The sequence below is a fragment of the Muntiacus reevesi genome, chromosome 3 (genome assembly GCF_963930625.1).
Source record: "Muntiacus reevesi chromosome 3, mMunRee1.1, whole genome shotgun sequence".
In the NCBI taxonomy this organism is placed as follows: domain Eukaryota; kingdom Metazoa; phylum Chordata; class Mammalia; order Artiodactyla; family Cervidae; genus Muntiacus; species Muntiacus reevesi.
Window position 1 is genome coordinate 96,595,509 of NC_089251.1, and position 24,887 is coordinate 96,620,395.

The 24,887-nt window shown below is 39.8% G+C and overlaps 1 protein-coding gene across 1 annotated transcript in view; it reads left to right on the plus strand.

The window, feature by feature from the left end:
• Positions 1 to 24,887, plus strand: part of AFF3 (ALF transcription elongation factor 3) — a 558,198-nt gene that overhangs the window by 333,788 nt on the left and 199,523 nt on the right. The window contains exons 7-8 of the mRNA XM_065929723.1: positions 14,071 to 14,151; positions 24,761 to 24,797. Coding sequence (XP_065785795.1) covers positions 14,071 to 14,151; positions 24,761 to 24,797 — 118 coding nt within the window. The remainder of the gene's footprint in view (positions 1 to 14,070; positions 14,152 to 24,760; positions 24,798 to 24,887) is intronic.

Consider the following 24,887-nt stretch of genomic DNA (forward strand, 5'->3'; position numbering starts at 1 on the left):
TTCCCAGAGACCTCTCACTCTGTATGATCCTGAAACTTCCAAGATAAGCAGCTCACTGTTTTAAGATGGCCAGCTATTATTGAATAGTTTTTGTGTTTCATTGTTACGCTATTACATTATGCTAAGTTACACTGTGTTTTATTATACGGTGTTACAAAGTATTGTCTCATTTTGGCCAGAAGGTGACCTCCATGAGGACGTTGACTTTATTTTCAGCTTTATTTCCAGCTCTTACAGCAGGGCTTATTAACACAAAGCACCTGTGGAATATTTAGCACTGGAGACAGATTCATTAGAAAGTTTATAAAAAACCAGACTCCTTCCTATAGCTTTAACTCCATTCATGCTTCGTGTCTCCACAGGACACACAAAATGTGTTTTCCACAAGGCGGCCCCTCAGATGTCTGTTAACAGCAATCCTGACCCCCTCATGCTTTTCTTTTAATTAGACACATCAGATCAGTGCAGCAAGCTTGAGGAATATGGTTTCTCAACCAGCACCCATTAAGGCAGGATGGGCACTGGTGACTGGGGTGGCCCTACCAGAAAATAAAACAAAACTCAGCACCATGAGGAGTGTGGGCCTGCTGTAGTTACATTTCTTGTTCATTGTTCATTACTTGGCTCTCCCAGGGATGCTCATGTTTCCTAAGAGCCCAGGGCCATGTCTGTTGCATTGTATTCCCAGGACCTAAAGTAGCACCTGGCACACAGTGTGAGGCTAAAATATGTGTCTGGGGGGGGGGGGGGTGTTCACATCTGGGTGCATTAGTAGACACTGACCCGACTGGCTTTACTGAGTCATAAACTATTCAGCTGATTGGGGACCCCTTCTCCTGACATGGAGCTGTGTGTTGTCAGTGAGGACCAAAGAAGAGAAACATCTGTCTGAAATTTGTAAATTATCCATTTGCCCTGTGTATTCCGAACCTTCCTTCTCACTTTCTCCCCCTCCTGAGAGATTGCTCCAAGATCATCTTTGCTTTCTAATTTCCTCCTGAAGTTCTTTTCTTCCTTTCCTCATGTAAAGACACATTTAGCAACTGAGCTCTGAATCTTATCTCTTTTACACATCATTAGTTTGGTGTCTTCCTCTTTTATCTTCATTCCTCTGTTTTCACAGAGTATTTTTTTCCCAAGGGGTAAGCTTCTTATCAGGCTATACTAAACTCAGTATTTTTTGTTGTTCCTTTCTTCTAATAAAGGTAACTGTTATCCTGTTTTTCTTTTGACCCCAACTTTTCTTCTTGAAGACGTGTGAACTTCTGAGGGAAAACATTTTATTCTTTTGCATCTCCTTTTTTTAAGGATATTTTAACCTCATGGTAAAAAAAAAAAAAAAAAAAATTTCTCTGGAGCTAACCGGCTTTCTCCCAGTCTCTGTATTTGACTGTCCATATATGGAGCACTGCAGTAGACATTTTCTGCCTCCTATGAAGTCACCCTGCTTTTCACATTCATCCTTAAGTCCAGGAACATCTGGTTGGTCTTCGCAATGCCAACTAGTGATTTATAAATCACCTTTCAACCTGAGAAGAGATATTTGAGTGAAGTTCATAGACAGGAGCCTGGTGTCTGGTAGGAAGTTAGCTGGGATAAGGCTTGAATTAGGGAAAGATGCATGCCTTCAACAGGGTTAGGTTCATAGCAGGGAAGCAGTAGACTTGCTTTCCCTCTGGTGAACCAGAAATCCTGCCACACCAGAGACTTTTTATCTTAACCCCAGTGGCTTCCAGGGTCTGTTGCTGTCCAGGCTGGCCCGCTTTGCATGTGCCCTGCCTGGATGCTAAGTCCTGCCCCCCACCCCACAGAAGCTTTCCTCCTTTACGTCCCCTTTCTCCACTGCGTCCTGCAGCTCATCTGAGATGAGCTCTCAGGCCAGCATGCCAGCTGGACAACCCTCACTGCTGTCCCGGGAGGAATCTGTAGGCACAAAGGCAAAGCATCTGAACTCTTTGGAACCCAAAACCAACTTTTGGAAACAGGACACATCCTGGTTACTCATAATTGTCCCATTTAGGAAAAACACCAGTCACTAACATGGCACACCCCCCGCCCACCCCCCGTGTGTGTGGTACTTTAGTGGCAAGGGAGTTAGGGAAGCAAATTATTGTTTAATAAGCACACGTTCTTTATGCCTTCTCTTTGACTGGGAATAATTAACCAGTTAAATGTTAAGTAATTAACGAAGTAAGATAGATTAAAAAAAAAACAAACTCATAAATGTCTTCTGTATTCATCCCATCCCTTCACAAAGTCTACACCAAAAGCTGGAACATACATCCTAAAGTTAGTGACACAGCAATGATTACCTTCCAGGGAGCACCGACTCCAGGCCAGACCCTACGCTAGGTACTTTGGTGTCTATCACTAATCCTTTCAGTAATCCTGCAAGAGAAGGTTATTAACACCAATTGTGGATGAGGACACCAATAATCAAAAAGGAAAGTTGCCCAATGTCATCCTGCTGGTCCATGGCAGGGCAAGTATTAGGCAAGGTTGGCCAACAGTAATGCCAACTCGGAGTCTGTTCTGTTCCACCATTATGCTTCTCTATAACTGGGACACAGGCTTCATCAAAAGTACATTTCCAGATTATCTGTCTGTGGAAAGTGGTTCGGAACATATACAGTGAAAAACTTGGCTGAGAACGTAATTATGACTCTTCTCTCCTTCTAACCTCACCGCCCTCCTCTCTGTCCCAGAGCATAGCATCTTTCCCCTTGTTTTTGTTGTTTAGTTGCTCAGTCCTGTCTGACTCTTCTGTGACCCCATGGACTGTAGCCTGCCAGACTCCTCCATCCATGGGATTCTCCAGGCAAAAATACTGGAGTGGGTTGCCATTTCCTTCTGCAGGGGATCTTCCTGATCCAGGGATCGAACCCACATCTCTTTCACTGCAGGTGGTTTCTTTACCACTGAGCCACTATGAAAGAGCAGCTTGATTACTGCAAACCACAGTTATTTCAGAGATTAATTATAATTTATATGTCTTTCCCAGGGCTAATTTCTGAGTGTCTGCATCTCCACTAAGAGGTATAATGTAGATCACAAATAGGGTGACAGTGGCATCATTAATAACATGACCTTTCTCATGAGCTGGTCAGACATTTGGCTCTCTTCTTGTAAACCTAGGTTTAATATGATTTATTCTCAGAAAGAATACAGGAAAATACCAGCCCAAGATTCCAAATGTGGGAAATCCTCTTAATGCTCCTCAAATGCTTCAGTCTCTCCTTGAAAACGTCTTTCAAATTTATGATTAGACCTGTGAGTGCTTCTCATTGGAGCACAGTATTTGCAAGAATGCACGAAGCTAGCAGGTACCTACTTGTGTGCTGCCAGCAGGAACTCAGGGGTGAAACTGTCACCTAGGTTTAACAAGAACCATGAAGTTCCTGCAGCTGTGCACTCAACATCAAACCATCTCCTTTACATTCTGAGAACCTGATGTAGATTTTCACATCTTAACACACTCTTAGGTCCTAGAAGCTATCCCCAAATCAAAGAATGGGAATGACAGTAAACTTGAAATATATTCATCTTAAGTGAATAGATTTCATTTAAAATGAACCTTAGAAGTATCTGGTTTTTATTGTTCTGGAAGGTCCTAAGTAATACACAGAGAGAAAGGGGAATGCACTTAACACAAAGGGATAGGAGAATAAGACAGATCACGTCCATCTTCCTGTTCCGAAATAAAATAAGAAAACAACAAAACTGCATCTAGAACAAGAAATCTTCAGAAAAGTCCAAAATGCAGGGATCTAACATGAGATAATTTTTTCAAGAATGATAGTTATATACCTGGTGGCTCAGATGGTAAAGAATCTGCCTGCAAGCCAGAAGACCCAGGTTCAAGCCCTGGGTCAGGAAGAGCCCCTGGAGAAGGGAATGGCAACCACTTCAGTATTCTTGCCTGGGGAATTTCATGGACGGAAGAGCCTGGCAGGCCACAGCCCATGGGGTTGCAAAGAGTTGTACATGACTGAGTGACTAACACTTTCACTTTCCAGCATGAGATAATTTTTTCAAGAGTGGCAGTTAGTTATATAAACTTCGGTCAAGGCTCTTATCCTTTCCACAAGGAGTTCAGAGTTTTCAAGGACAGCTGAAGTCAGAGAAGTGAGGGGTCCGGGTCTCCAGCAAACAGAACTGATTGCCTTACAATGAATAACACTCTTCACAGTGTGAAGGCAATAAGGAAAGGCCATACACCACGTGGGCTTAGCTTAGTGAGAACTGGAAGTCATATGGTCGAGTTATAGGAGTGAGTGTGTGGCTCAGGTCTTAAGGCACCCTTGGAATTTCCAGTTGGGAAGGTTTCCTTTTGTTGTCAGCGCCCAATACCTGCCTTCCTGCTGAAAGCCCTTGGGATTATGTTGTCCTCTAATGCACGTGTTCTCCAGTCTGTGAAACCTGAATTAAAAGCTGCTTCTTGAATTGATTCCATTAATCTTTACCTACATGGTGTACCCTCTGTTGTATCCACTGGTGATTAACTTCATTGAGAACAGAGGGCAGCGACAAGTTTAGAAGCTCTGCATTGCAGTGAATTGGATTAGTCAGTGTTCCAGTCAGAGAGTCTGCCACCCACCCCCTGGTGGGGGAGGGTGTGTGAGACCAGATAATACACACACAGCAACTGGGAATCCCCTTCTCAGGCCAGTTTTAGTTTATATTGGACATATGCCTGAGTTTTCAGTTTAAAAGAACGAGATTTCATGATGATTTTGGTAACCCTATTTTTACAGATTTCCATTGGTTATTTGCATATTTTTAATTTTAGCAGCCTGAGTTGTACTAAGAAAAATAGGTTTTTACAGACTCACAGATCTGGAGTACAGACTTGTGGTTTTCAAGGGGAAAGAAAGGGAGGGAAGGGGTGGGTGGGGAGTTTGGGATTAGCAGATGCAAACACTAATCGTAAATATATTAAATATATACATATATATAATAGATAAACAACAAGGTCTTACTGTATAGCACAGGAAACGAAATCCAATATCCTGTGATAAAGCAAAATGGAAAAGAATATGAAAAAGAATTCATATATATGTGTGTGTGTATGTATATGTATATATAACTGAATCCCTTTGTGGTACAGCAGAAATTAGCATTGTAAATCAACTATACTTCAATAGAATACATTTTTTAAAAAAGAAAAATAGGTGTAAAAAAATCTTAATAACAAAAGTATTTTTATTTTTCAGCAGCTATTGCTTTTCCAAAAGCTTTCCATCAGTTGTTATGAATGCACTGTACTTCCTATTATTTTTCAGACTACAGGTCCCTCTGCTATAGGAACAGAATGAAGATGTGTTTGGCTTTTTTGCAGATTTGTTGAGTTGTTGGTGTGTTAGTTGCTCAATCATGTCTGACTCTTGGCTATACCATGCACTATAGCCCGCCAGGCTCCTCTCTCCATGGAATTATGCAGTTAGGCAGGAATACTGGAGTGGGTAACCATTCCCTTCTCCAGGGGTTCTTCTCGACCCAGGGATCGAACCAGGTTTCCTGCATTGCAAGCAGATTCTTTACTGTCTGGGCCACCAGAGAAGCCCAAATTAGTGATCTTGACAGTAACCTCCTTGTTCTAAGCTCAAGCCTGCCTAGGCTTCAAGTCTGACCTGGAGTCTGTGTTTACAGTCCAGGGATGGGTTGTCAACTAGAAAGTTCTTTCTAGTTCTGTCCAGGAAGGAGCATGGTTTTCCCACTTCATCTAACTCCAGGTCTGCCACATACAGGCCAGCTGTAATGCCTCCCTTTCACCAGATACGGTGCTCCTGTTGGCTTCCAGCATTAAAAGCATATGCAAGTGTAATCAAAATTACCAGGTTCCATTGCTGGTGGCACTTAACTGATAAGAGTATAATAACATGAATAATATGTGTGAAAGAACTGCAGTGCTGAGTGATGATTCTGATATGGAAACTGAAAATAAAATCATGCTCTGATCTGCAGCAGCCCCTGCCACAGATAAAAATCGACTTTGCCCTTTAGCATTTGACAGGATTAACCCAGTGTTTTATTTTGTAAAGAGTCAGTTGCTGAGCCCAAAGCATTCTGGAGTTCACTGTGGTCATTGGCCAGGCCTGTGGAGGTGGACCCTCCGATGGGAGCAAACGTGGAGACATTGCTGAGAGAGAGAAATAAGTAATTTAATTTAATCTCTCTCTCTCAATGTGAGAGTTGGACCATAAAGAAGGCTGAGTGCCAAAGAATTGATGCTTTTGAACTATGGTGCTGGAGAAGACTTTTGAGAGTCCCCTGAACAGCAAGGAGATCAAACCCGTCCATCCTAAAGGAAATCAACCCTGAATGTTCATTGGAAGGACTGATGCTGAAGCTGAAAGTCTAATTCTTTGGCCACCTGATGCGAAGAGCCGACTCATTGGAAAAGACCCTGATGCTGGAAAAGATTGAAAGCAGGAGGAGAAAGGGTCAACAGAGGATGAGATGATTTGATGGCATCTTCAGCTCAATAGACATAAATTTGAGCAAAATCCAGGAGATGGTAAAGGACAGGGAAGCCTGGCATGCTGTAGTCCTTGGGGTCGCAAAGAGTCAGACGTGACTTAGCAATTGAACAGCAATCCTGGCAGCAGTCATATGTGTTTGGTAGGACAGATATAATTTATTGTTGTTATTTTACAGGCAAAAAAGAATCTCAGAGAGGTTAAATGGATTCCTATTATTTTACCCATTGTGTAGGCATTGAAGGAGTTACCAGACATGATCCTTTCCCTCCAAGAGGTTATCATCTGGTAGGGAATTAAAGGTTTACAATCCGATAGTGATAACCCATAAAAGGAAAACTCACAGCCCCAAGTAGCCTGTAAACCATAAAGAAATGACACAAATCATGGGTGAGAGAAAGGAGGCTGGGCAGCCCTTGTTGAGGACAGCACTGGTTAGTGACCTGATTCAAAGAGAGGTGGGGGTGAGAAAGAATGAAGAGGTAAGTGAGGTTGGAATAACATGAAATGAAAATCGAAAGAACTCAGGACAAGAACAGCTTGGACAGGACAGGAAGTAAGTCCATCAACCTTAGAGGAGGACAATGTAGGAAGGTAACAGAGTAACGCTGCAGTGTGCCTTGATAGCATCCCATGATGGGCCATCCTGAGTGTGTGGAGCAAGGTCCCGGACGCCGCGGGGCACGGTCAGTTTCAGATAAAACACGTCTGTGGCTGTGACCGAGGTAGACTGCACAGGGAAGCAGTAACCAGGGACAGAGACCAGGGAAAGTTGTTTTTCTATTCAATGCATCTAGTAGGAATAAGACACAGCTTAAATTTTTTCTAGTTTCATCTTTTTGCAAACTCAACACTTTGCAGATCTTCCTAACTGCATGTTTTGAACTCTAAGATTATTAGACCTCAGCGTAAAATGCAAATTTTTGTTTCTTCTCTCTTTTGATAATGAGCTGTGCTACTTATTGAATGGACGCTTTAAGTCTCCCGCCATTTGTCCTGAGATGGGCTGATACAGGTGATACCAGTGCAAGTGGAAGATACATGGCGGTGGGGGGACAGGGGTGCAGAATGAGTGTATGAGCGTCCTCTCACCTTGACGCTGCAGAGTCCTGGGGCCCATGATCAGTCTTGCCTCTAATAGGCAGGAACATGGAAACTGGCCTATGTAACCCCTGGCTTCTGAAGGTTGGTGTATGGAGGAGAGAGAAAAGGCTGGGCAGTTCATGAAAGACAACCTTCTGTACTCCTATTGTTTACCCTTATCTGTTCATTCATTTAGGACAGAAGTGAGTATATTTGCTATATAGAGACTTGACATTTAAAGTTTGTCTAGGAAATAAGATATTCTGATATATATCCCTTGGGTAACTAGATGTCTTCCCCTGGGAGATGGGACTGGTGAGGCTGTGTTAGCACAGATACATTGATTCTTTATATATATATATATATATATATATATATATATATATATATATATATATATATAAAAGTACTTATATATACTTATATATATTTAATTTATATATTTTATATATATTTATATAAATATATATTTTATTTATATTTATATAAATATATTATATATTTATATATAAATATATTATATATTTTATTTATATATTATATATTTATATATAAATTATATATATAATTTATATATATATATACTTAAAGTTTCTTTTGCCCTTCTGTTTCCAACTTATATATTTTTCTGTGTTTCCAATATGTTTCTTATATATGTTTCTTTATATGTTTCTTATATATATTTCCAATGTATATATATATATTATATAAATATATTATATATAATTTATATAATATATATATACTTAAAATTTCTTTTGCTCTTTGTTTCCAACTTATATATTTTTCTGTGTTTCCAATATATGTTTCTTATATATGTTTTAAATGTGTAAATGTGTATATATATATATTATATAAATTTATATAATATATATATATACTTAAAATTTCTTTTGCTCTTCTGTTTCCAACTTACTTCTTATATAACAGGCTCTAGGTTCATCCACCTCACTAGAACTGACTCAAATTCGTTCTTTTTATGGCTGAGTAACAGTCCACTGTGTATATATACCATATCTTCTTTATCCATTCATCTGTTGATGAACATTCAGGTTGCTTCCAGGTCCTGGCTATTGTAAACAGTGCTGCAGTGAACATTGGGATATTAATGCATATCTGTGGAATCTAGAAAAATGATGTTGATGAACCTGTCTGCAAGGAAGGAATGGAGACAGACGTAGAGAAGGGGCTTGTGGACACTGTGGCAGAAGGAAAGAACAGGATGAATGGAGAAAGTAGTTTCAACGTATATAGACTGCCATGTGTAAAACATGAATAAATAGCTGATGAGAAGTCACTATATGATGCATGGAGTCCAGTCTGGCACTCTGTGGTGACCTAGAGGATGGGATAGGGGAGAGGTGGGGAAGAGGGTGCAAGAGGGAGGGGATACATGTATAATTATGGCTGATTTGCATTGTTGTACAGCGGAAACGAACACAGCATTGTAAACGTTAAAAAATAAAACAAAAAAAGTAAAGCAGATTGCCTTCAAAAAAATTCTTTGACATATATGTGATTTACAGTGTTGTGTTTCAGGTGTACCACAAAGTGATTCAGTTGTACACACACATATACAATAATTTTTTCAGACTCTTTTCCATGCTAGGTTATTACAATACATTGAATATAGCTCCTTGTGCTATACAGTAGTTCTCTACTGTTTCTCTCTTTTGTTTATAGTAGTGAATATCTGCTAATCTCAGACTCCTAATTTATCCCTCCCCCTCACCTTTCCCCTTTGGTAACCACAAGTTTGCTTTCTATGTCTCTGAGTCTACTTCTGTTTTGTAAATAAATTCATTTGTATCATTTTTCTAGATTCTTAACACCATCAGTTGGCTAAGAAGCATAGGCTCTTAACTGAGGACCTCCCAGCTGCTGGGGAATAGGATATGATGTCATTCCTAAGTGACAGGAAAATCAGAAAGGAAAGAAGCTGGACAGATGCAAGCCGTAGCAGAAAAGTTTATCAGAAAGTACCTGGCTAGAGTTTGGAGTGATTGACTTCAAGCTTTGTATTTCTCTTCCTGTCTTATCTGTGGTCCAGGAAGTGGGTAAAGAACAGCTGAGTGGGGGTGAGGATGGGAAGATGAAGGGATGGTTGAGGTGTGGAGGTCTGGGGCAGGGCAGGGCTGAGGACTGTTGGATGCAATGGTGTGGGGTCCATGGTCTGGCAATGGGACATAGCATCCTTTCCTTGTAGAGAAAATAATCTGAGGCATACTAAGTGAAGGTTTAGCAGTTATGAGAAAACATATCTTTGCTTGCATCTAAATCACTCCCAGAAATAAGGTACCAATGAAACACTTTCTTAAAGTCACACCTTTTCCCACTGGTTGTTATTACTATGTCAGAGATCTATTCTGATGAGAAAGCTTAAGGAGGTTTTCTCCAGTATAAAGTACAAATCGTACTTAGGAATCATAATAATCTCTTTAAATAACTTTCTGTTTTAGTACTATGTAGTTTCTATTAATCATTGCTAACTTAATTATAGATTACATTTGCACAATACTTCATTCTTTTATAAAAACACTTTCCCAGATACTCTGTCATCTCAGATTTCTGACATCTAAAACAGAGAGAAATTCTACCTCTCACTTTAGAGAGAATTCTGAAACTCAGTTTGGTACTAATCAGCATCAGTTCTGTTTTTTATTGAATGATTAAACATTAGAGAACCATGCTCATATATGTGTATATACACACACATATAGAGTTAGTGATACACACACACACACACACACACACACACACACTATATCTATAAAATCTCATTTAATCCTCATGATTAAACCATGAGATAATTAGCATCTCTATTCCCTGTTTCAAAGATACCACAAGCTGAGATCTGGTTGCTTCCAAAACTGATGGTTTGAAATCACTACAACTGGCTGAAGATGTGACTTACTAGTTCATTGAGCTAGTAAGTGACTGAAGAGGAAATGAAGATAGTCTTTTGCCCTCAATTTTCACATGAAACTCTAATGGAGAATTTTAATATAATGAATCAGTCTTAGAAAGTCATTCCACATTAATTAAAAACAAGTATATTTAAATGTTTAGGGAAATTCTAATAAACTGTTTTAGACTTCCCTTTTGGCTCAGATGGTAAAGAATCTGTATGCAGTGCAGGAGACCTGGGTTCAATCCCTGGGTTGGAAAGATCCCCTGGAGAAGGGAATGGCAACCCACTCCAGTATTCTTGCCTAGAGAATCCCATGGATGGAGGAGCCTGGCAGGCTACAATCCATTGGGTAGCAAAGAGTCGGATGGACTTATTATCTTTACTATTCCATCATAAATTTAGTGGTACTCATTAGATGGAAAAATCACATGGAAATATTTACCTATAATTAATGTTAGCAAGCAATTTTGCGTTGACATATAGGTGCTCATTTCAATTCAACAAGGTAATTTTGAGCAAGGTGTTTTATTTAGTCCACACAAAGATGAGTAGACAGTATCCCTATTGAAAGAAATGTTCAGTCCTTCTTTAGAGGACTGTTTTTGAAAGACATTAGGTTTCCTAAGCATGATTTTTTTTTCTCCATTGGAAGAAGGGTATCAGAAGAGGGGAAAACGGTTGAATGCAGACTGAGGAGTTTACTCACAAAACTACAACACAAAAAGGAACATAAGAGTTACTATGAAAAAGAGAGAGGAGAAAAGTGCCTTGGAGGAGAATGAGAAGGGCGCTCTCTTAGAATAGAAGGGGAATCAGCAAAGGCCTCACGACAGAGGTGATGTTTAAGACGAGCCTTCACGCATGGCTAGAAATCCAAAAAGCATGTGGTGGTAGGGCATTCACACACGAAGAGAATGCTGTAAGTAAAAGCAGAGAGAGTAGTTCGTCCTATCTGTAGAGTGCATGGTTTAACAAAAAGGCACAAGGCTGAAAATCGGAATCTTTTTGTATAAGGTTTGAACACTGGGATGATGTCTTATTAAACGTGGTAGAGTGAAAAACAGATACTGGATTTGTGCTAAGGAGATAGATGTGCGCACTTCAGTGGTGACATTTTTGAACTTGGGCAAAGCAATGAATCCTTTTGAGTGTTGGCTTCCTCACCTATAACATGGGGATGTAATCATCACGCTCAGGGTTGAGTGTAAACCTGAATGGAGCTCACACTCTGGAAACCGTGAGGCACAGCCCGTGGCGTCACCAGCAGCTCTATTATGTGCGTGTGTGTTCAGTCTGTCCGTTGTGGTCAGCTCTGCAACCCCATGGACTTCAGCCTGCCAGGTTCCTCTGTCCCTGGGGTTCCCTAGGTCACAATACGGGAATGGGGTGCCATTCCCTGCTCCAGGGGACCCTCCCGATCCAGGGAATGGACCTGAGTCACTTGTCTCCTGCAATTGGCAGGTGGATTCTTTACCAAAGGTGCCATGTGGGAAGCCCTTCCGGCTGTGTCCGTGATGGTATATGAAGACTGTGGAGCCAGGCGAGCTTTTCCTTTGGATCTGCACTTTAGAAAAATTAGTTCAGCAGAGATGTGTGGGAAGGATTAATAACAACAGTAGAAAGAGAACCATCAGAAAGCATTAACATCTTTCAGGTTAAAAATAGTGAAGGTGTGATTAGAATGGTAGTTCAGGTAAGTGAAAGGATGTGTTGCAAGAATACGAATTAAGAAATGCACTGAACTGACGCTGTCCCTGGACACAAACTCAGCAGTGTTGCTTCGCAATCTCTTTAAAAGAGATAACATGATTTGATACATGATAGACCAGGCAGATGCTTGGGGAGCAGAGGGGAGAAGGTCACAAGGGGACATTAGGTCTTCCTTTGCTTTTTTAAGAAAACCTTGGTAACAGCTGGGTAGAGAAGGGACACCTTGACTGCAAGAGTTTGGTTCCCCCCACCCCATGGCACATGTGTCACGGTGGGTGAGAGGTGACATAGAGTCGGTAAGTCCTTCCAGGGTGGGACTTCCAGAAAATGTGTTCACCTAAACAGAGGATTTCTTGCTTTTCTCAAAATCAGTTCAGTTCAGTTTCTCAGTCGTATCTGACTCTTTGTGACGCCATGGACTGCAGCAGATCAGACTTCCCTGTTTATCACCAACTCCTTCCTGGAGCTTACTCAAACTCATGTCTATTGAGTCGGTGATGCAATCCAACCATCTCATCCTCTGTCATCCCCTTCTCCTCCTGCCTGCAATCTTTCCCAGCATCAGGGGCTTTTCAATGAGTCAGTTCTTCCCATCAGGTGGCCGCAGTATTGGAGTTTCAGCTTCAGCATCAGTCCTTCCAATGAATATTCAGGGTTTATTTCCTTTAGGATAGACTGGTTGGATCTCCTTACAGTCCGAGGGACTCTCAAGAGTCTTCTCCAACATCACACTTCAAAAGCATCAATTCTTCAGCACTCAACTTTCTTCATGGTCCAGCTCTCTCATCCATACAGCCATACTGGAAAAACCATAGCCTTGACTAGACAGACCTTTGTTGGCAAAGTAATGTCTCTGCTTTTTAATATGCTGTCTAGGTTGGTCATAGCTTTTCTTCCAGTGAGCAAGTGTCTTTTAATTTCATGGCTGCAGTCACCATCTTCACTGATTTTGGAGCCCAGAGAAATAAAGTCTCTCACTATTTCCATTGTTTCCCCATCTATTTGCCATGGAGTGATGGAACCGGCTGCCATGATCTTAGTTTTCTGAATGTTGAGTTTATTTCTCAAAATAAATCACCTTTTGCCTCAGTGCTTGTCAGTTAGGTTTGAAAGTGGAAGGAATCAAGAAATAGGGTTCAGAACTGATTTGTAAATTCCAGGTCAGTTTCTTGGTAATCAGAAATGGATTCAATTGAATTCCACAATCATTTAGTGAATGCAAATATTTTCCAGGAGATGGAACTGGAGAAAAATACCAGATATGAATGAAACAAACACCATCCCCCTGCCATCTTGCATTCTCTCTGTCTCTCATGGTTTAGTGAGAGTGTACGTCAAAAAGCAGATGAAGTATTATTACATGTTGAGCTAAAGTTGTATTCTTTATTTGTTTTTTCACTTCTCCATGAATGACATTTCTTTGAAGACCAAAATGATGTTTTGGACTTATTGGAAACTTATACTGCTCCTAATAAAATAAACAGCCTCTCTAAATAATGACCTCTGTATTTTGTGCATTCCTTCAGAAACACCCTATGAACTTTGTTGGAAGCAGCCCCCTTTGTATGGTATTTTCTGTAGAACTTTACCACTGAGTTATCCCTTTACTAAAGAGCTTAAATGAAATGAAAATAGGATAGCCTAGTAGATCTAAGGTAGAAAGCACTGATGGAGATAGCCATGGAACCAGGAATTGGTAGATGAGGAAAAGAAATCATAAAAGTGGGTTTCAGATCTTTTTTTTAAATAAGTTCCTTTCGTTTATTATTTATCTCTGTTGACTCCTTATCCCTCCCATGCCTTACTAAGACCGCTTGTGAGACTGTTTTATGTGCTACTTCAAATGTTCTCTGTTTGACAGCGCTGTTTTTTTCTCCCTCCCTTTAGGAGATGACCTGGCCTCCACCGCTTGCTGCTATTCAACCACCTGGCAAAGTGGAACCAAGCAAGTTTCCATTTCCAAATAAGGTGAGATCCTGCATCACTCAGGATGAGTATACTTTACTCACACAAGATTTCTAGTGGACAGTGGGCTTTCCCTTATTGTCTTTCCCTGTGTAAATATTCCTGGCAGGGGCACATGGATCTGATTTTCAACAATTTGCAAGTGTAGGTCTATTCATCCAAGGGATAATATCAAGCTTACAGTCCTATTATACTTACCTCCACTTTCCTACTTCCTACAAAACGTGATCAATATTGTAATTATTATTTTATCTAGAAACATTTGTGAAGTTGAAATGCATCTTATAATCATTTTATGCATTCGTCGTGATTGTATGCCTTGTTTTTCTTTCTGAAAAGCTATTATTAAATTAATGATGTATCTTAAAATCAGTGTCTTAGAATTAAGGACATGAAGTATATAATTTCTTAGTTATCTTTTATAAAGCTGAAAATATTTTCTAGGACTTAATAAAAAAGATTTTCTGTGATCTAGCAGACACAAAATATCTGTCACAAAATGTATTTCAATTATACATGAGTGTAACAAGTTTTGATTTTTTTAATCATACAACCAGCACATAATTATATACTCATTATAAAGATGTAATTATACAAATAGAAGAAGCAAAATATGAAAGTTTATCACATTCTTGTCCAGATTTTATTTCCCTACCCAGAGATTACCATCAAGAGTTTGGTGTATACCATTTCAGTTCATTTTCTTGTGCGTTATATACACATTTGTGTATATGCAGTTTTTTTTTTTTAAAGTCCTAAATGGTATAGTACTAAAAGTACTTTTTCTAAAAATTGGTTTTTTTCCAGATACACACAATGCACAAATGTCATTGCTAAATGTTAAATCACAATTTTCTAAAGTAAATTATCAAAATAATTGTTCATTATAACTATCACAATGGTAAACTCTGTCCTAAAAGTTGACTTTTAGTTCTCTTAATAAGGTATATTTAGAAGTCTTTCCAAGTGAGCCTATAGAGATTTTTTAAATTTTTCTTAACAGTAGCAGTAAGTGGACAGTATTTCAAGCAATCATTTTGTAACTATTTTTTAGCATTATGCCTTCACAATGACTTGTCAGTTTCTTAATTCATCAAGGTTTATTGTGTCTCAAATCTTCTGTTTGTTAAGATGTGCTTATTGTGTTGCTGGGGTGTATTTTCTATCAGATTTCCGGTCCAGTCTTGATCCAAAGTCTCTGATTGTCACTCTTTGTACTTACCTTTAGTCCTTCAACTTCCTTCCTCTCTGCTGGTTCACTCTCCCGGCACTCTTGTCTTGGTCTCTTGTTTTAAATACCCTGTATGATCAGCTGGCTGACATCTAAATCTGTATCTCTATCTCCTTCTTCATTCCCCAAACTCCATACTTGTGTTTCTGTTTACTTACTCAACATCCCCACTTGGGGATCTAACAGACATCTCAAGCTTGACATATCAAAAAGTGAGCCTTAACTCTTCCCACTAACCTTCTATCTTGTGTTTTGCAATAAGTGGTTTCTTCGTTTTTGCAGTTGGCACAGGTCAAAGTCTTGGAGCCATCTCTATTTCTTTTCTAAGGTACCTATAAAACTATGGTTTTTCCAGTAGTCATGTACAGATGTGGGAGTTGGACCATAAAGAAGGGTGAGTGATAAAGAATTGATGCTTTCAAATTGTGGTGCTGGAGAAGACTCTTGAGAGTCCCTTGGACTGCAAGGAGATCTAACCAGTCAATCCTAAATGAAATCAACCCTGAATAATCATTGGAAGGACTGATGTTGAAGCTGAAACTCCAATACTTTGGCCACCTGATGGGAAGAGCTGACTCATTGGAAAAGACCCTGATGCTGAGAAAGATTGAAGGCTGGAGGAGAAGGGGATGACAGAGGATGAGATGGTTGAATGGCATCACCGAGTTGATGGATGTGTGTTTGAGCAAACTCCGGGAGATAGTGAAGGACAGACGAGCCTGGCATGCTGCAGTCCATGGGGTCCCGGAGAGCAGAACATGACTTAGCAACTACACAACAGTAGCAGTAATGAAGTACACATACCAGGTGGCTTAAAATAGAAAAAGTGTGTTTTTCTCAGTTCTGGAGGCTAGAAGTCTGAAATCAAAGTGTCAACAGGTTCATGATCCCTCTGAAGGCTTGAGGGAAGAATCCTTCCTTGCTTCTTCCAGCTTCCGGTGACTTCTGACAGAGGTCACACACCTTGGCTTGTAGGTACATCAATCTGATGTCTGCCTCTACATTTAAAAGGCCATCTCCCCAAGTCTCCCTCCTCTTCCAAGGATGGCAGTCACTAGATTTAGGGCCCACCCTCAGCAACCATCTGAACTTGAGTTTACCTGCAGAGACTCTTTATCCACATAAGGTCAAATTCACAGGTTGTGAGCAGACACGAGCTTCTGGATGACGCTCTTCAACACCATCCTTGATTCTTCTCTTTCCCTCATGGCATGCATCCAACCCGTCATTAAATCATATCCACCCTACCTTCAAAATATGTCTAGAATCTAAATGTTTCTCCCCATCATTGCATCATAGAGGGCAATCCTGTCTTCTCTAGGATTACTATAAAATTTGTGGGGAGCTATTTCAGCTCTAGATCTTTTGGTTTTTCTCAAGAAAGAATAGGTGACTTTACAAAGTGTAGGAACATTGTACTTCCCTGGTGGTCCAGTGGTTAAGAATCCACCTGTATGCAGGGGGCATACATCCCAGGTCGGGGAAGATTCCACATGCTACAGAGCAGCTAAGCCCATGGGCCAAAACTACCTTGCCCATGTGCTACCACTGCAGAAGCCCGCATACCCTAGAGTCCATGCTCTGCAACAAGAGAAGCCACAACAGTAAGCCTGCTCACCGCAACTGAAGAGGAGCCACTATTGCTGCAACTAGAGAAAGCCTGCGCGCAGCGATAAAGACCCAGCACAGCCCCAAAAATTAAATAAATAAGTGAAGTGTAGGAACATTGCATGATTTTAATAATGCCTTTCTTTCAAACATTTCACAATAAGTATTGGTGATTTATCTCATGCCAATGAAATAAGACTGCATTAGTGTCGTTTCTACTATAACAAATCACCATAAACTTAGTGACTTAAGACAACGCAAATTTATTATCTTACAGCACTGGAAGTCAGAAGTCTGAGATCAGTTTCACAGTGCTAAAATCCAGGTGCCAGCAGAGCTTTGTTTCCTCTGAATGTTTTAAGGGAGAATTTGCTGTCTTGCCTTTCTCGGCTCCAAGAGGCTGCCCCTGTTACTTAGCTCATGGCTCTCGTCATTCTGACCTCTGACCTCCTTGTCACATCTTCGCTGACTCTCCTGCCACCTCCCTTCCCTTTGTGATGATGCTGGGCCTCCTGGATAGTTCAGGATGATCTCCCGTCTCAAAATAGTTCATCACTTCTGCAAAGTCCCTTTTGCCATGAGAAGTAGCATACTCACAGGGCCTGGGAATTAAGATGCAGACGTCTTTGGAGGAGCCCTTGTCCTGACTACTGCAAAGACCTCACTAATTCTCTTTTAACCTGTATCTCCACTAATTAGTATTCTGACAGCTGGAGGCTTGCAGTTCATTAATTAGATTATTAATGTTTGGGATTATCATGATTGCTAGTGTGTAGGAGCTAGAATTGTTTATGGAACTTGCAGGGCAAAATCTCCAAAATGACTAATAAATAATGAAATTAAGCCCTTATTGAGATTAAAGGAGCAATTTGACCTCAAAGGAAAGTCGATTTAAATGTGCTTTCTGAGTTACCAGTAGCGCTAAATTAATTAGCTACATACTTCCGAGAATTTCCCCAATTTGTCTGGGTATTGAAGGACATAACATATAATAAAGTCAATTGATACTGAACTTGGATGTTTTTTCTTTTCTCTGAAGATTTAATTTCGAGTCACAATTCCCTAGACAGACACTACCAGACGTGTCTGCCTTATTCTTCAAATCTCAAAAGTAATTGAATTTGGTAAAGAATGCATACCATTAGCAGGTATTTCCACCAAGAAAAAAAAAAAAAAAAGAATCTGTTTTGTCCTTTTCCCTTGATTTCCAGAGCAGTCTAATAAGTTTTGAAATGCAAATAGGGAACTAAAATTGTAGAACTTTCTTCATCCCCAGAAGGCATCTATGCAAATCTAATGGCATTTCGCAAACATTTCACATGGCAATGAATGCCGAAACTGATGGGATCAGATCTGGTTTGAAACTGTTCTTGCTGATCAGTTTCTAAAGCATTAGGCAGAAGAGTTCTAGCATGATTAGAGAAATGAGAGCCCTATTGCCTTTCTCTCTATATAGTACAAGGAGAATGAAAGCCAGCAATCATGAAGGAAGGCACTTTGAAGTTGAAAAGTTTATGATCTATATCTCTCTTTGGGTTCCTGGCATGCTTTAGAAATGACCACAAAATGTTTGGGCTAAAACTTCACTTTTACTTCATTATCTCAAAGTAAACATTTAAATTGATTTTAATTTGCATTATTTCAGTTGTTCTGAGCTTCATAGAAAAGAAAGTGATTGGTGGGGAAGAAGGAAAACCAAACCACAGCAAGTGTTCTTTTTCCTCTAGTAACTAGCTTTATGTGGGGGTCTGAAAAGCAAAGAAGCTGTATTTCCATTTCTTGTCTTTTATAATTCCTATGATGGATTGACAGACAAGCAAGAGGACATATGAGGACAGCAGTCTTCAGATGATTCCAAAAAGCCATTTTTTTAAAAAATGGAGTATAATTGCTTCACAATGTTCTGTTAGTTTCTGCTGTTATTCCCACTCCCGAGCATGCACTCTGAGAAAAAACCATAATTCAAAATGACACATGTACCCTGCTGTTCATTGTAGCGCTGTTTGCAATAGCCAGGCCACAGAAACAGCATTAATGGCTCACAAAAGATGGACAGATGAAGATGTGGTACATATATACAATGGAATATATATTTAGCCATAAAATAATGAAATTGAATCATTTGTGGAGATGTGGATGGACTTAGAGACCATCATGCAGAGTAAAGTAAGTCAGAAAAAAAACAACAACGAGTATAATATGAAATCTAGAAAAGTGGTACAGAGAAACCTATTTTCAGGGCAGGAGTAGAGACCAAAACCACTTTCCAGTGGTGTCTTCACAGGATAAGGACTCCCTTCCATCAGCAACATAGCTTAGGAGCAACTGTATTTTATTGGTCTAACATGCATATTTTTTTCACATTTTAAGATCCTAGTATCAGGATGTGTTTTACATTGATGGCATTTTACAATCAATTGGCAGCAATTGTCTTCAACATGAGGTAATGCAGCCTTACACAGTTTTGCTACCTTTGATGAAATATGGTATTTATTATAATGCTTCCTCGAATGGTTTTCTCAGCCACTAGTATGCTCAGCTATTTCTGTCTTCAGCAAAATGATTTGTACAAACTTTACTTCCCAACTCATTACCACCTTTAAAGAAGTTTTGTGATTTCTTTGTACCCAACAATAGTTTAGGTGTTGGGAATTCAGGATTTAAAGATGGAGAAGCCTAAGTTTCCAGCTGTAGATATCCTAAGGAATCAGAGGTGGTTCTCCCCTCTCTGCACATGACCGTCAGAGTGACACATGCTTCATGAATGAATGTGGAAAACTAAAAGCACCAGAGTAACCTCAGAAATGTCCTGTTATAGGAATACAGGAAACTTTTTCTTATACTTTGTGTTTTCCTGAATTTTCTTTAATGTTACTTTCCTTGTTGTTGTTTAGTCGCTCAGCCATGTCCGACTCTTTGTGACCCCATGGACTGCAGCACACCAGGCTTCCCTGCCCTTCACCATCTCCCGGAAGTTGCTCAAACTCATGTCCATTGAGTTGGTGATTTCATCCAATCATCTCATCCTCTGTTGCCCCATTCTCCTTCCCTCAGTCTTTTCCAATGAATCAGCTCTTTGCATTAGGTGGACAAAGTATTGAAGCTTCAGCTTCAGTCCTTGCAGTGAATATTCAGGTTTGATTTCCTTTAGGAAACTGCTGTTGTTTAAATAGCAAATGTTATTTAATAAGATGGAGCCATCCTTGGGTCAAGATAATAATAGTAACTTTCTTTTATTATATATTTATTATCTAATTGAATACCTTAAATATGTACAGTTTATGTTATATCATTTATACCTTGATAAAGCTTTATTTTTAAAACAGGAGTCATAGTCAAAAAGACAATTCTTATAATGGAAGTTTGACACTGTGTAGTGAAACCATAAAGCAAATAAGTCCTTCTGAGATTCAGGAGTATTTCAAAGAACAGATACCCTTGAGCTCCTTTGTTCTGAGCCATGAGGGGAGAATGAAGTTTCCAGGCAGAAAACAGAAGATGGCAGGACACACACCCAAGGATGAGGATGGGCTCTAAAAACTCAAAGCACTCCCACACAGCAGTCATAACGTGCCTTTCCGCCCTGGGTTATCAGAACTTGTATACACATCATTTCCTCTGCTAACTCACCGGGCTCCCAGGCGGGGAAGGCAGGGGCTTTGTGCCCTCACTTCTGTAACCCCCGAGGACCTGACAGAGAGCCTTGCAGGTCTGGTGGAATGCTCCCAGAGGAGGCTGAAATGACAGTGCCCAGATGGGGCCGGCCACTCTCCAGGCAGCTCCCCGGGGATGGTGTTCACAGAGAAAGAAGAAGCCTCTGAGACGGAAGCTGTAGCTGTAACAGCGTCTGAGTGTCTGACTTGGGCAGCAGGAGACACGAAAATGGAGAAGGACTTCAGTGTCTGGAGCTGGTTTCCCTCCGAGCCCAGCCAGGCTCTGGCTCAGTGAGGGGTAAAGGATCTGCATATTCTGTGCCCTCTGCCCCTGCTTCCACCCGCCAGGCTGCAGCTGGGCAGGGCAGTATTGCTTCAAGAGGCAGCAACCATGGGCCCTGTCATTGGCAGCAGAGAACTAATGAGAATGCAGCCAGGGCCCTGTGACCTAAACTTGGGAGGAGCCTCATTACACCTTCCACCAGCAGCAAGTGGTGCACTCTCCAGATCAGTAAGAAGGATAATGGGGCATCATCTGTACCCACAGAGTGGTCCAGTCTAGGCACACAGGCTCCATTTGTGGTCAGTGCACCATCCAGAGGATGTCAGCTGGAGACGTGAGATGACACATTAGGGGCAGAGTCTTTATTGTGTCTCTCCAAAAGTCTCTTTCTCTCCAGACAGCAGATTTTGATGGTGATTTTTTTTTTTTAAACCAATGATGTTAACCATTTTCTGCCTCTTTTCACTCCCCCATCCAAAACAGAAATTATCATCATTAATGACACAGATGTGTTCATTAAATTTTGAAATTTACTGCTTATGAAACACATGTTCTTGTGGTGTGTAATTACCATTCAGGTTCTCTGTAAGCTCATTTTCAGGTCTCAAGAGCCTGTGGTCAGTAGTCATCATCTGGGTTTGTGAATGTCTGCAGTGCATCAAGCTATAAAATGATCTATGTCCCAATAACATCAGCAAACAATTTCACAAAAATTTGTACTGTTTTTTGGGTTTTCTTCCCCCAAGAATGGCCATAATGTTGCAAACTATCTCAGTTACCATTCTTCTTCATCTGACAGTAAATGAGTCTTCACCACTCTGGTACAAGACATCTCCAAAATGCCAAAATCTGCAGGTGGCTCAAGGGACTCAACTACATGAGACTCAAAATATTTTTCACGTATAAGAGCTCACACTAATTCATGTTCAGATGTAAACTCTACATTAGTTAGAAGGAGTGAGAAATATCCCAGTCCATTTGGGGAAGTTAACTATGGATGTCCTCTTTGTAACAGCAACCTATTCAAATTGGCCAAAATCATTTCTGAGGGTTACATTTTAGCCCATCATCTCAGGAACCATATTTTATCTTTAATACACTGTTTCCAAAAGCTGAAGCTTGGGTTGAGAGTTGAGCTTGTTATTTTTCTTCAGGTGAATAGCTCATTTCTACCAACATTAACATTAAAGGCATCTGTGTATGACTCAGTCTGCTTAGTAGAGTGGAAATCCAAATTTCTTACCCAACCCCCACCTACCAATCTGAGTAAAATTAAAATAATAAAAAAGAATAAATAAAATGTTCACTGCTGTTTAAAATAATAAAAAAACCGTAAAAAAGAAGTTAACTTCATTTCATTGGATTTTTGTCCCACACACTGAAATTGTAAATGAGTTTCACTGGACTTTATGGGTTTTTTACATTCCTACCATCTCAATGCATTGTTTTATAACTCCCTTTTATAATTCATATTAAATAGGAATCTTGCAAGGAAGGTACTCAGTCTCTCGGTCGTGTCCAAGTCTTTGCTACCCCGTGGACTATAGCCCACCAGGCTCCTCTGTCCATGGGATTTCCCAAGCAGGAGTACTGGAATGGGTTGCCATTTCCTCCCCCAGGGAATCTTCCCAACCCAGGAATTGAACCTGAGTCTCCTGCATTGGCAAGCAGATTCTTTCCCACTGAGCCACCCGGGAAGCCCTTTGCCAGGAAAGAGGGTGTGAATTCCCAAAACAGAATTTAGCATTTCACTTCAGTGGAAATAAAATCAGGTTCACTCACCGCTTACCTGATCAGTAACTGAAATCAGACCCTGCATAGCACTGGCGTTCTGCCGTTGCGTGTGGAGAGCTGCAATCATCTCCTGTCCACCGGTGTGAAACCGGCAGCGGCTGTGCAGGGGGACGTCCCTGAGGGTGGTGGCCAGCCTCATCCGCAGAAAGGGGTGGTGAGACTGAAGGGTTAGATTAAAAGCCACCAATACAGTAGATCCCAGGTATAAGAACTAGAACCATAAACCTCACAGAAGAAGCATAGAGATTAATATTTCCAACCTTGGATTTAACAGTGGAGTCTCAGAGATGACCCCAAAAGCATGGGCAACAAAAGAAAAAAATAGATAAATTGGACTTCATCAAAATTAAAAAGTTTTGTGTGTTAAAGGACATTATCAATAAAGTGAAAAGAAAACTGACAGAAGAAGAGGAAATATTTGCATATCACTTATCTAATAAGAGTCTTGGTATCCAGAATATATGAAGTACTCTTTTAACTCAACAACAAAAAGGCAAACAACCCAATTAAAAAATGGACAATGTAATATAAAAAAGAATATGTGTGTGTGTATATATATATAACTGTATCATTTTTTTCTGCACCAGAAACTAATACAATATTGTAAATCAACTATACTTCAATGAAAAAATAAAGATAATTTTGATACTCTTGAAAACAAGAAAATGGACAAAGTATTTGAATACACATTTCTCCAAAGAAGTATACAAATGGCCAAAAAGCATATGAAAAGATGTTCAGCATCATTGTCATTAGGGAAATGCAAGTCAGAACCACAATGAGAAACTACTACATACCCACTTAAATACCTATAATAATTTTTTTTTAATTAAAAGAAAATAGCAAGCTTTGGTGAGGATGTGGAGAAATTGAAATTCATACATTGCTGGTAGAAACTCAAAACGTTTCAGCCACTGTGGTTGCTCAGAGTTTAATGTAGATTTAGCATGTGACCCTGCAACTTTACTCCTAGATGTATATTCAAAGGATTGAAAAAGAAGGATTCAACAAGTACATGTGCATATGTGTTTTTAGCAGCAACACTCACAGTAGTCAAAAAGTGGGAGCTGCCCACGTGTCCATTAACAGATGAATGGATAAACAAATTGTTGTGTGTGTGTATACGTATATAATGGGGTATTATTCAGCCATAAAAAGGAATGAAACATTGACATATGCTATGACATGGGTGAACCTCTGAAACATTATGCTAAATGAAAGAAGCAAGACAGAAAATGTGACATATTGTATCATTCTATTAATGTGAAATGCCCAGAACAGAAGAAGTCATAAAGACAGCATGTAGACTGCTGGGTACCAGGTACTGAAGAGAGGGGAAATGGGGAAAGTGGTGAATGGGTAAGGAATTTGACTTTGGAATGATAGAAATGTTTTGCAATAGAAGTGGTGGTTTAGTACATGGTGACTGTATGCAATGCCACTGAACAGTTCAGTTTAAAGTGCTTAATTTTTTGTGATAGGAATTTCACTTCAGTGAACAAAACAAATCCACAATACAACATAGAAGTGATTATGAGCTGTATACCAGAACTGCTTAAGGAACATGTAAATGTTTCTCATTATGATAGCTGATAGAGATTATGATCAGTGATTAGGTTCTGAATGACCAATAATATATCTCACTTTGAAAGTCAAAATAAAAAGATTACTTTTCTCGACCTCTTATAGTTTGGGTACTCACACTTGGATCTATGATTTGATTAGAGTGATTTTAAGATTAATTCATATAAAGGTCAGAGTTATTTTTTTCCATTAGATATCCAGTCATTCTGTTATTCCTCAAAAGCAGTGCTGTCCAACAGATATATATTATAAACACAAATAATTTTTTATTTCATAGTAGCCACATTGAAACTGTAAGAATAAAGATGTAAAAATAATTTTATCATGTAATTTTTGTAATCTCATATAAACAAAATAGTATTGTTTCAATACATAATCAGTATTAAAATGTTAGTGAAATGAAGAACAAAGTCTAATAAAAAATAAGAAAATTAATTGATAATTCTTGTTTTATTTTAGGACTCTCAGCTTGCCTCCTCTGGACACAATAATCCAAGTAAGAAATGCTTCTCTCTGTAGCTTCATATGTGGGGGTGGGAGTGGGTGAAGAGTGGGCGTGCATGCAATATACAATAGGTTTAAATGA